A 12,836-nucleotide genomic window follows, 5' to 3' on the forward strand; every position below is an offset into this window, starting at 1 on the left:
AATAATTGGTTTCGTATAGGGGTTTTGTGAATTAGAATAGTTATGAAGGTCCTAACCTTATCGGATTATTCTCGGTAGTCATGGGACTAGTTCCGATGTTTTCTTGCTGAAACTGAGGTGATTTTAGGTTAGAAATCGAGTTTGGAACTTTTTAAAGCTTAGTCCGAACGTTAATGACATTTTTCATTTAAGGGCTCAAATTTAATTTTTGTTATGTAAGGATGGTTATATTTATGGTATATATGTGCCCTGTGAAGTTTGGAGTGATTTGGATAAATTTTAGTATTGTTTCGGTGAGTGCAAAAATTGAAATTTTCGTATTTCGCGCTTATAGAAATTCCTAAGAGATCGAAATCGTATTTTTGTCATAACTTTTGACTCGTGTGTCCGTTTTGGACATTCTATATACCGTTTCGAAGATTGCGACGAGCTCTTAAACATGGTGTATGTTTTAGAGCCAAAATATAAGTTTTATTTTAGTGTATTTATACTGCGGGTTCGTAGAAAACCCTCGATTGTCTTATGTGAATATAAGCAAAGTGTTTCTGGGATAAACACTTATTGGTTTATCGTTGTCGTGACATAGGGCTGAGATCATCGTGGGATAGTTCTCCACTTGGGTTGGCTGAAATATATGAATCTCGATTAAAGGTAAGAAAAGTATATTGTACCGCATAGTACGTTGTATGTAATACCGTTAGTATTGTTATGAATCGATCAATATCGAGATATAGCTAATATTGTTATATATAGAAAAGTATATTGTACCGCATAGTACGTTGTATGTAATACCGTTAGTATTGTTATGAATTGATCAATATTGAGATATAGTTAATATTGTTATATATAGAAAAGTATATTGTACCGTATAGTACGTTGTATGTAATACGCTTAGTATTGTTATGAATTGATCAATATTGAGATATAGTTAATATTGTTATATATTGAAAAGTATATTGTATACCGCATAGTACGTTGTATGTAATACAATTAGTATCGTTATGAATTGATTAATATTGAGATATAGTTATATATTGAAAAGATTGATTAGTTGAGTATTGATAATGTGATAATATTATGCATGTGATATGTTGGCTCACCCGATTGTGTGATGCAATTTTCCCGGTAACGTACCGGGCGTAAGTACGGCAGTTGATATATGATGGGTACCGAGTGTAGGCACGGCCTAACTCGATTAGGTGATGCGATTTTCCCGGCGACGTACCGGGCGTAAGTACAAAGGCGTTGACATGATAAGTACCGGCGTAGGTACGAGCTCGTCTAATTAGACGATGCGATATATTGGTGCCGTATCGTGGCACGGCTCACCTGATTAGGTGATGCAATTGTATGATATATGGGTCCAAAGTTTTCGGGCATAAGCTCACCCGATTAGGTGATGCAGATGCGACTTATGGGTGCCAGTTATGGCATGGGCTTCACTCGATTAGGCGATACAATACAAGATCATCAGATTAAAGCATCGACTTGCCTAATTAGGCAACATGATGTCATGAAGATGGTTGCTTTATGAGGTAACATATATATTATTTATATGATTAAATGAATATGAATTCCATTATTGGTATAATGGTTTTGTATTACCAAATATTTGTATACTAATGTTTATTCGTGCGTATGCCGTAGTGATTTGGATTTCATCTTATGAACAAAGTGTGATGGTTTGATTCTTATTGTGTATAAATGACAATATTCGAATAATAAGCTATATGATTGTTATTATTAGTTTTCTTGCTGAGTCATCGTGACTCACGGTGCTATGTGGTGCAGTAAAGGCAAAGAAAAGCTAGATCAACCATGAGGTGCGCCTCTCCAAGAATGTACATATTGACCTCGCCGCCCGCGTGCCGAGTTGCCAGGAGTTGTTTGTAGATCGGGTCAGATCTCGTGTATTTTGATTTTATGTTTAAATGGTTGTCGTATATATTTCTTTAGCAAAACTTTTTACAATAAAGTGATTCCCGAACACACTTTTTATGCCGTTATAATGTCCATTTTTAGTGTTTTATTTTAGTCAAGTTTTTAATATTATCACGGTTTTTAATAATTAATTATTCTATTAGTATTAAACTAGTTTATAAAATCACACACGTGGCGTCCCTATAGATTAGGGTGTTACATCAACTATCATACCCTATCGAATTTTTAGCCCTAATCTACATACTACACTATTATTGTACTCACCATCATACCCTATCGAGCATTCACAAAAAAATTAGCAAACTTTATCATGGCATAGATTTTAAGCAACAACTTAAACATTATCGTACCCCCATCGTACCATTATCAACTATTGTACCACTATCATACCCTATTGAACCTTTATCCCCAACCTCCAGATTACACTACTATTGTATCAACCATCGTACCCTATCGTATCCTGTCTAGCATTCACAAAGAAAAAACAATAAAAAACCACAAATCGAACTTTAAAATAATAATATAAATCATCAAACTGACTAATAACAATGACATTCAAATAAAGTCACTTACCCATTAATTTTCTTCACCATGAACCAATGCAAAATGTGACGAAAATGGTGTTTCTCCTCCAAGTACTCCCTAAAATGTACCTCGAGTGGCGAAGGAGAACGAGGATGACGAGGAAGTTGATGGCGAGAGTTGGGTTTCTCTCGATGGGAAATTAAGAAGGAAATATAGAGAAAGAGAGAAATTGAGTTAGAGAGAAGTTTTCAATGACAAGAGTACATATTTTTGAGATTGAAATGAAAATGAGAACTAATTTCATATGGTTTCAATCTGAATTTATTTTTAAATTATTAGCAAGCATGAAAAATTAAATTTCCCAAATACTAAGCATAAGTTTGGCATCATAATTAAAAAAATATTTTTTGTTTTAAAAATAGAAAATTATTTTTTGAAAAGAATTAGGCATGCCTGGTCTTGTTTTTTGAAAAGAGTTTTCTAAAAACAAAATTACAAAAAACATGACTTTTAATGATAATAAAATGTTATTTTCTATTTTTAAAAATAATTTACTTTTAGTCAATATTTTTCTCCACCTGATCTCACATCATTATATCATTTTTATATTATTTTCTCTCTCATCACTTTCTCTTTCTTCACTTTCTCTCTTATCATTTTCTCACATTATTTTATCTCTCCTCCTTCTCTCTCATTGCTTTCTTACTTATCATTTACTCACATCGCTTTATCTCTCATCATTTTCTCACACTTTTTCTCGCATCATTTTCTCACATTATTTGGGGTTAGTCTTATTCATATTGGGATCTCAAAGTATTAAAGTATTTTTCAAAAAATAAAATAAAATAAAAGAATTTTTTTTACAAATGTTTTAAAAATTTTAAAAATTATTTTTTATTCTCATTTTTAAAAATATTTTTTTGAAAAAAAAAAAAAATACAGAACATGCCCTAAAAGTTCAAAATTTTGTTCATTCCTCATCCTACATTTCATAAGAGATATTTAATATAGAGATGACCTTTCGTAACACCCTAGCTAGGTGTTGCTTGTTATTCTTAACCTACCTAGCTATACATATGACACGTATATGTCTGTATGAATTTACATATAAGGGTTAATTTGTTTTTTTTAAATGTCTCAGTCAATATATAAGGTCTTATATATATTTATTTATATATTTATTAGTTACTTAATTTATTGATTTCCTTTACCTATCTTTTCAAGGTACTGAAGCCTATGCTCTATGTTTGTACCCATATCACACGTATCATATTATTGCAATTAATGGCTTTATTTTGTACATGATATAATAACTTTGACCGCTGTTATTTTAGTACCCTATTTTTGCTGTCCATCTGTTTATTATGTTACTCTTTCCCATTATATTTCTGTAATAAATACAATCAAGTCACATGACAAGATATAGACAATTTTGTAAGCCAAATGAAAATTAACACTACTATACCGTACGTACGTGATTCTATGTAGTTTTAGTTTGTAAGAACATTTTAAATAAACATAAAAACAGTGTAAAAGTATGACCACAGATAACATTACTGTAAGGATCACATTACTACATTACTGTAAAAAATTATATTTAGAAGAGTTTTATTAACTATTAGTATATCATAGATTAATACAATTTCATATTATAAAAAAATTTGGTTTAAAATTACTAATTATTTTTTTAAAAAAAGGCATAATCATTGGTATTTTTTTTCTTAATAAAAACACAAAATTTGGCCCACTTGTTGATTTTGAATTGATCTGAAAAAGTAAAGAGAAAAAAAGTACTACTTGTTCCTTTTGACTTTCTTTCAAATTTTCAGATACTTTTTTTTTTTTATCACTTTTGAAAATTTGCAATTCTCTCTTGGCATCCCCGCAATTTATCAGACACCTTACCATGTATACATATCACACACTTGCATTCATATATATATATACATGCACTCCAACACATGATTATGCTCCTCGACCTAATTTAAGCTTGTCACTACAGTACTACGGTATATAAATAACATTATTATCTTCAAAGAAAAAAAAAGTGAATAGCTTTTCCTAATTGAAACTATTAATTAACAATAAAGGTACATATATTTGTTATATTGTCAATTCATAAAAAAGAAATTATATATAGATGGGACCAATTTGGTTGGACTGTGTCTACTTTTTCTCTCTTTTATATAATTGTGGTTGGAGAGTTTAATCAAACATAAATATAATACACAAGAATTCTAATTTAATTTGTTTAATTGAATTAATAATAATAATAAAAAAAGAGTAGAAATGGGATTTGAATTTTCAAAGATGGAGACAAATTAAAGGGATATATATGTTGTACAAAAGCAAAGAGTAGAGTATGACAGTGGTAAAATTTAAGAGAGAGAGGGAGTCCGTACAAGAGTTGGTTGTATATAGTGGAATGCAGCGAAAAATGAGCATATTTAGGCAGAGGGGGGCAGAGAGTGAGAACTGCATGTCTGCAAAAAAATACAGAATGTCAAATTATTTATTCATCATTACACTATCATTCATTTTTTCTCGGTCCACGATCTTTCCACGTGTACACATCTGGTACCATCGATGTGAGCGCTACAGAGGGCTTGTCAGCCGTCAGATCTGTGCCCCCTTGTTGGGGGGAGGGCTGTGAAGGTTGAAGGGAAAGCGACGCGTGAGAGGGTTACGCTGCTTTTGTTTTGACACCCCACTTTTATCTTGTTTTCACCGAAAACTCTCTCTCTCTTCACACTCTTTTTTTTAGCTCGAGATGGTTTTCCACAAAAGAAAGAAAAAAAATTCTAAAGTGAAAATTGTACGAGTTGGGCTTGTGGGGGGCCAGCCCAAAACGCCAAGCACTTACCACCTTTTACAAATTTTTACATCTTTACAAAATCTTTTCTTTGGTTTTCTATTAACTTCATTATTATTTTACGAAACCTCGCAATCAATCTATCTATATACAAAGGAGAATATTTAGAAGATATTGTGGTATCTTCTATGAGTTTTGTTGATTGTTATTTATCTTTTAAATTTTTAAATTTTATTTGATTTTTAATTGGATTTTTACATAGTATACTATTTTTTTTTATATATATTTTGTTATTTTTATACTACTACATAGAATTTATTATTTTGTTTACTGTACACTTTTTACACTGTCTTTTTCAAACCGTATGAAACTTGCATGTATCTTTGTATTGACACCTATTTAATTGGGGTTTTTTCTATTTTGGGTTAAAATTACCTTAAATATATATTTATACTACCATAAGCAAAAATAAACATTTATATTGTTTATTAATTTCAAATATACTATTTTCAAAGTTTCTTATTTACAAAAATACACTTAAAAACTCCCCCAGATGCGCAAGGAGATGTGTGGCACACATGTGGCTATGTGGGCGAGTGAGACTCACACGCGAGTGAGGGACAAAGCATTCAGACTTGCCTGACGCTCACAAACTGTAGCGTCAGAACGCGGCAGTGGTTGCCACGTGGCGAATTCTTACAAAATGAATTTTAACGTATAAGGCTTCTTTTCTCAGTGCAAAACAACTAAACAACAACACAAAAACAACTAGAAAACAACTTAACCATAGCATATAAATCAATTAAAGTTTATCATATTATGCAAACAAAAATAAATTTATAAGATAAAAACTTCAAAAAATACAATACTGAATAACTTAATAGCAACGAATAAACAACATGATAACAATTTTATTATAATATAAAAATTAATTGAGCATCAACACTTACGCCAACTTAAAAAATAAAATAAAAACAACACACAAATAAAAAAAAATATATATATACATTTATTTCTCTTAGTTAAACAACTAAATAACAACAAAAAAACAACTGCATAAACTCCACTACAATATGCAAATTACATAGGCATAAAAATAACTCTAAAAAAGTAAAAAACATCACTAATGTATAAAATAAAATAAACACGTGTATATATTCATTTTTATTTGGTTGAATAACTAAATAACAACAAATAAATAACTGCATAACAACTTACTATAATATGCAAGTTAAATAGGCATGAAAACAACTTCATAAATTACATAAGATCTAAGAAAAAAATACACAAATAATCTATAAAATAAATTTAAAAACAACTACATAACACTTGTACACCAACTTAAAAATATATCTACACATTAAAAAAAAAATATATATACTCATTTTTCTTTTTGTTAAACAACCTAATAGCAACGAATAAACAACACAGTATTAATTCTATTTTAACATAAAAATCAATTGTACATCAACTAATATTGTATAAAATATGAAAGAAACCAACAAACAACAAAAAGTATGAACCATGAAAAACGAAAACATAAACTATTTTTCTCTTGATTGGACAATTATATATGAAAAAAATAAAATAACTAGATAACAACTTCATATTAATACGTAAATTAATTAATTAACAACGCATTGCATTAACTCAAAAGAAATTCAAAAATTACTGATAAATAATTTTCAAGAAAAAAGTAAAAGAAACTACAAGATACTAGTGCATCAACTTAAAAAAATTATATACCTATAAAAAAGTAAACATATATTCATTTAATTTTTTTACGTAGTTAAACAACTAAATAACAACGAGCAGATAATTAGATAACAACCCTATTCTAATATGAAAAGTTATTAGACATCAACATGTGGTGTTAACTAAAAACACAAATAATCTTAGAAAAATAACACAACAACAATCTTTATATATGTTTCCATGTAAAATTAAACATATATATATTTAGTTTTTCTTAATTGAACAACTAAATAACAATAAATAAATAAATATATAAAAACTTCACTGTAACAGAATATTTAAATAGCATCATAAAATAACTTCAAATACACTGCTCAATCATTAATTCATGTATAGTGGCTTCAACTTTCTTAAAAGACTTTGAAACATTTTCTTGTACACTTTCAATGTTTGCAACTCACTTCAATCTACCAAAGGAATAGAAATGAACAACAAGTCTATTCTGATCAACTTTGAAGTTCATCATCACTAGAAATCAAGTCCCCGTTAGCTTAAAACAATATCAAAACAACATTAAACAAACTATAAAACAACTTTCTGCTATGATTTTTTTTTTTCAAATGAATGAACAACAATCAGAGAACATTTCAAACAAGACAAATTAGAAAAGCAAATTATAAACCTTGACAATATTTTTCTTTGAAAGCTTCAACTTTTCAACAACGTCAGAGGTCTTATCATGCACCTAAAAATATTAGGATGACAAAATTAATAAAACAATGAACCAATAAAAATACGATTAATAGCTATATAATACTACAATATATCATGTACCGAACAACATTAAAACAACAATATAACAACTAAAAAATAATGTAATTTATAAAATTTAATAAACATGCAACTAAAACAATTCCAATTTAAATTCAAATACAATTGATAAATGTAAGACGTAGCATAATGATCTAGTTTTTTAAAAAAAACTTAAGAACCTTAGAATAAGAATCGTATAATAACTAAATTAAAATTAAAAAATGACTAATTAGAAACAGAAAAAAAATGAGAGACATAAACCATTTAAGGTTGAACAATTCTTCTAACTAAATACATCAGAAAAAAAAAATATAAACATAACAAAAGAAGTCTTTGAAACTAGATAAAGACAACAAAAACTAATACATTAATCTTTAAAGTTGCAACCTCATCATCATTACCTCACGTTTTTCCCTGAAAAGCCTCTTCAATGGATGACTTGGTGAAACAGCAACAATAAAAAAAATTAAAAGATGAAACAACTATAAAACAACTTATAAACAACGTTAAATCAACGTAACCATTAAAATATTTAGATGAAATTTTTGATTCATAAAAAAGATAAAATATAGATCAACAAAAGTAATATCTAAACAATACCACGAAAATGCTAACTTAAAGTTGAAATAAAATTACATTTGAATGTGCCTTATTCCTTTAAGCTAGTAAAGAATTCTCTTGGGCATTTCATCAAACACCTAGCAAGTGTACTTTTATATGTATATATATATAAGAACTCAACTAACAGAATAAGAACAAAATTCCTAAAATCTGTAAGAAAAATCGAAAAATCAATAATAAATAAGCAAATAAACAACAAACTCTTATAAAAATTATCAAATCTAAACTTTTATTTTTGTAATTTTAGCAAAATGAGAAGAATAGAAGAAGAAGAAGAAGAAGAAGAAGAAGAAGAAAAAGAAGAAGAAGAAGAAGAAGAAGAAGAAGAAGAAGAAGAAGAAGAAGATCTTAAAAACATCGATTGAACGACAATGGTGGCTTGAGAAGAGGCAGATGACGAGAAGCTACATATGGTGATTGTGCGAAGACAAGTGTGAAAGCTCGATAAGCTTGATGAGAGAGTAAGAGGACTTGTTGAACCCAGATCTGAATGAGGTTGGATATGAGGAAGAAGAACAAAAGGTAAATATGTAATTATAAAACTTTAAAAAAGTATTAAAGAAAATTTTAAAAAGTAAAAATGTTAAAAATTAGAAAGGATAATATAAATGTTAAAAATTGGTCAAAATAGTCATTTTGTGTAAAAATTCCTATTTAATTTAAGTCATCTTTTATATTTTTTTAATTAAAAAAATTAAAAAAAAAAGTCTTTTATGTGATGTTGCTTGTCACATTGATGGCCGTTCTTTTTTTTTTTTTTTTAAAAAAAATGCAATTAAAATAAAAAAAAAAAATTATAAATAACCTTGTAACCGCCATAGTTGTACTGTTCTTCTTCATTATCTTTAAGCTTATGGGTAGTGTAGTTGGTTTTGAGCAGTTTCTTAGTAGTTGAGTTTTAATTAGTTTTCTATTTTATTTGAAACCCATTTCATCTCCTGACTATTTTTCTATTTTCTCCTATAAATTTTCATTTTATTTGTCTTTCCATGGTCGTCACTTGATCTAAGTCTTCATCCCCTGTAGTTAAAAAATCCCAAAATACTCGTAAATCTAATTTACCCGAAATTTCAATGTAGAAAAAAAAATTGAAAGATCATCCTCCAAGTCCTACTTTCCCTGCTCCTTCCAAACGTAAGGTATATCTTCATTCTCCTTCTAAGAGGGTTTCTAAATGTCATCGATCTATAGAGGAAGAGTCTAATTCTGATTTTGAACTTAACGATGAGTTCATTCAATTAGCTAAAGTTGCCAAGGTTAGTTGTTTGTTTTTGTATTTTTTTTTTAGAGTTTTTGTGTTTTATTTTTAAATTTTTATATTATTGTGTTTTGATTTTTTCAATAATAATTTATTAGTGTTTTATTTTTAATTTTCATTTGTATGTTTTGTTGTTTTGAGTTGATTTATACCTTCTATAACAGTTGTGTTCTTCTCTCTTTTTTCTTTTGTTCTTCTGTAGGGGAAGGGAAAATCCCTTATTCTGAATTTTCCTACAAAAGCTGGGTTAGAAGAGCCTTCTAATGATATTGTTGTTGAGGTTTGTGGACTTTTATAATTTTTTCTTTTTTTGTTTTTGGTTGTTTTGGTGTTGTTTTTGAGTTGTATTGAAATGTATTTGGATGTTTATTTTTCCATGACTGGACATTTAAATATAGGCGTTCACAATATTATCATTCTAAATTAATAACATATGATTATTATTCAGTCATTAACGATATTAAAACTATTCTTACCTCAACCCAGTTAAAAATGTTTTCCCAAACTGTTTTTGGTCACTTACTTTGAATTCCTGAGTATATTATTCATTTCCAAGTCTTGCATGTCTATTGTTGAGGGAATTTCATCAACCTAATAAGATGGAATTCTGGGTATCTGTTGCTGTGAAGTTTCTTACATTTAGTGTAGAGGAATTTGCCTTAGTCACATGTCTAGAGTGCCACATTGAGTTTGATACTTTTCAGTTTAAACATGATAAGAATATGCTAGTGGAATATTTTTAAAGGGTAATAAAAAAATTACCAAGAATTTGATTCAAGTTTTCTTTACTGTCAAGAACCTTAGGGATAATGATGATCTTACAATCAAGTTGGTTGTTTTGTATTTCGTTTAGTGATACTGGCTCGGAGGTCCTCCTAGAAAGGTTGTTTCTATTGAGGAACTTGATATTGTAGACAGTGGTCGTTATGATGAGTATGGGTGGGGGAATGAGTGTTTTGAGATGACTATTGAATCTCTTAAGGGTAAGATTGATGCATATATTAGGAATGTTAGCAAGAAGGATAAGGAAGGCGAGTTTTATAGATTATTATGTTTTACTTATGCATTGCAAGTTTAGTTTTTTGAGTATTGTCCATACATCATTGGAAAACTTTTTTTGTATTCAAACATTGACATTCTTAGGCTTCTTAACTGGCCTCAAATGCAGAAGCTTAAAGTATTTCAGTAGAAAATGGACAATGTGAATAGCATCATCTTCAATTGTCATTTAAAGGAGGTATTTGTGTATTTTTTTACTTTTGTTTTTTTGTTGTTTCAGTGTTGTTTTTTCATTTTTTTATGAATTATATGTTTATTCACTTTTATTCCTTTTTTTTTTTTTATCTTTTTTATTTTTTCTTCAAGTTACAAATGGAGAATATTTCTCCAACTTCTGTTGAGAGATCCAGCTTGAATCTGGCTAATTATTTTTCTGGTGACACGAATCCTTCCTTTATTAAGGTTAAAGGTAAACGTAATCGTGAATTTGGTTCTAAATCTGTGGCCAATGCTTCTGTGGAAAGTGATCAAGTTGGTCCATCATTGTATAAGGCTCATGAGCATGTAACTCATATTGAGTACGAGGATTTAAAAAAAGATGTGTCTCTTGTTCTTAGCCATCAGCGGATTATTATGTCTACTTTTGCTAATTTGAACAAAAAGATGGATACTCTTATTGGGGTATTATTTTTTTGTTTCTATTTTTAATGTAGTTTCTGTGTTGTTTTTTATTTCGTTTAAGTTTTTATTCAAATTTCCCTTTTTCCTAGTCTTCGTGTGCTGGTTTTAGCCATCGTTCGAGCCAAATAGAGGATGTGCTTTGCTCCTCAGAAAATGATGATGATGTTGTTGGTGATGGTGAAAATGAGGATGATGAAGAAATTGATTACGAGGAAAATGCTGAGCCTAGAGATGATGATGTTGATGATAACGCCAATGATTGCTCTGGTGATGATGGTCCAAATGCTGATGAGGATGGTGGGGGTCGAGATGATTGTGGACAGTCTGTGTTCGTAGTTGAAAGTTAAAAACTGATGATTGTTGTTGATGGTGGTGCAAAGCTTAATGAAGATGTATCAGATGCATCTACTGCACAAGAGTGCACAAAATTGATGATAAATTGGTTGTTGCTTCAAGAATTCTTGTTGATTTGAAAGATGTTTGTTTTTGAGTTGTTTTCTTATTGTTTTACTATTTTTTTTACCCTACTTTGAATTTTTTTAGTGGTTTGTTTTATTTTAATTTTATTAAAATCTTTTTTGTTTTATTAAGCAGAATTTATTTTCTAATGATGATGATGATTTTATTGATGTTGGTGCTTCTATGGCTTGTGGTGTTCAAGTTGTTGAGAAGATGATATTTTATGGTCCATTATTATTTTAAATTTTTTTCTGTTTTTGTTTTTTTTTTTTAATTTTTCTCTTTTATTATTTTTTTTTAATTTTTGACATTAGTTATTTTATTTTAGATAGAGTCTTCCTCTATCGCTGCTGTTGCTGGTCAGTCTTCTAGTTCTTCTGGTTTTCAAGGTTATGTTCAAAATGATTTCTATGACATTGCTGTTTTTGAGGAGACACCAATCTTAATTCCTGGAAAGAGGGACAGGAATAAAGGGACTGTTTTGAAGTCTCACTTTATTGAACTAGGTTCTGTTGATGCTAAATTAGATTCAGTGTCTAATTCTCTTGATGACTCTGATTTCAAAATTGTGAAATATGTTCATAGATTATGTCAATTGGATGATAAGATTGGGGAACGTCTTGACCCAAATTTGGAGGCTAACATTGATATTTTGTTTAGGCTGTTAGCTCAAGATATATTTCTAAGAGGGGGTGAATTAGAAATTTAAACTAAATTCGGTAAATTAAAACTTTTAGCACAAAACTATGCAATTAAACTATTAATTAAGTAAATGCAAGTAATATGGCAAGCAATAATGTATAGCAATCATTCAAACTTGTAAAGTAAAGAGTTTAAAGGTACAAAATTGCAAACTCTCAATGTATGTAAGGTTTGGTAAAACTAAGCCATCTACGTCAGTCCTTGGTCTTCAAAGAAATGGACCTAGCTTTGAGTTCCATTATCGAGCCAAGTTAACAGGCTTGACTAACCCTTACAACCGGGAAATTTTCACCAAGGTGTTTCCAAACCTCTTACAATAGTTTTGAACTG

The 12,836-nt window shown here is 29.4% G+C and overlaps 1 protein-coding gene across 1 annotated transcript; it reads left to right on the forward strand.

Moving 5' to 3' along the window:
- Window positions 1–9,260: 9,260 nt before the first annotated feature.
- LOC115715927 (uncharacterized) lies at window positions 9,261–12,051 on the forward strand. The gene is made up of 5 exons (XM_061116526.1): window positions 9,261–9,269; window positions 9,487–9,663; window positions 9,868–9,945; window positions 11,127–11,345; window positions 11,435–12,051. The coding sequence occupies exons 1-5, from the start codon at window positions 9,261–9,263 to the stop codon at window positions 11,690–11,692; spliced, it is 741 nt and encodes a 246-aa protein (XP_060972509.1). The 3' UTR covers window positions 11,693–12,051.
- The last annotated feature ends 785 nt before the right edge of the window (window positions 12,052–12,836 follow it).

This window comes from Cannabis sativa, chromosome 5, assembly GCF_029168945.1.
Source record: "Cannabis sativa cultivar Pink pepper isolate KNU-18-1 chromosome 5, ASM2916894v1, whole genome shotgun sequence".
NCBI lineage: Eukaryota > Viridiplantae > Streptophyta > Magnoliopsida > Rosales > Cannabaceae > Cannabis > Cannabis sativa.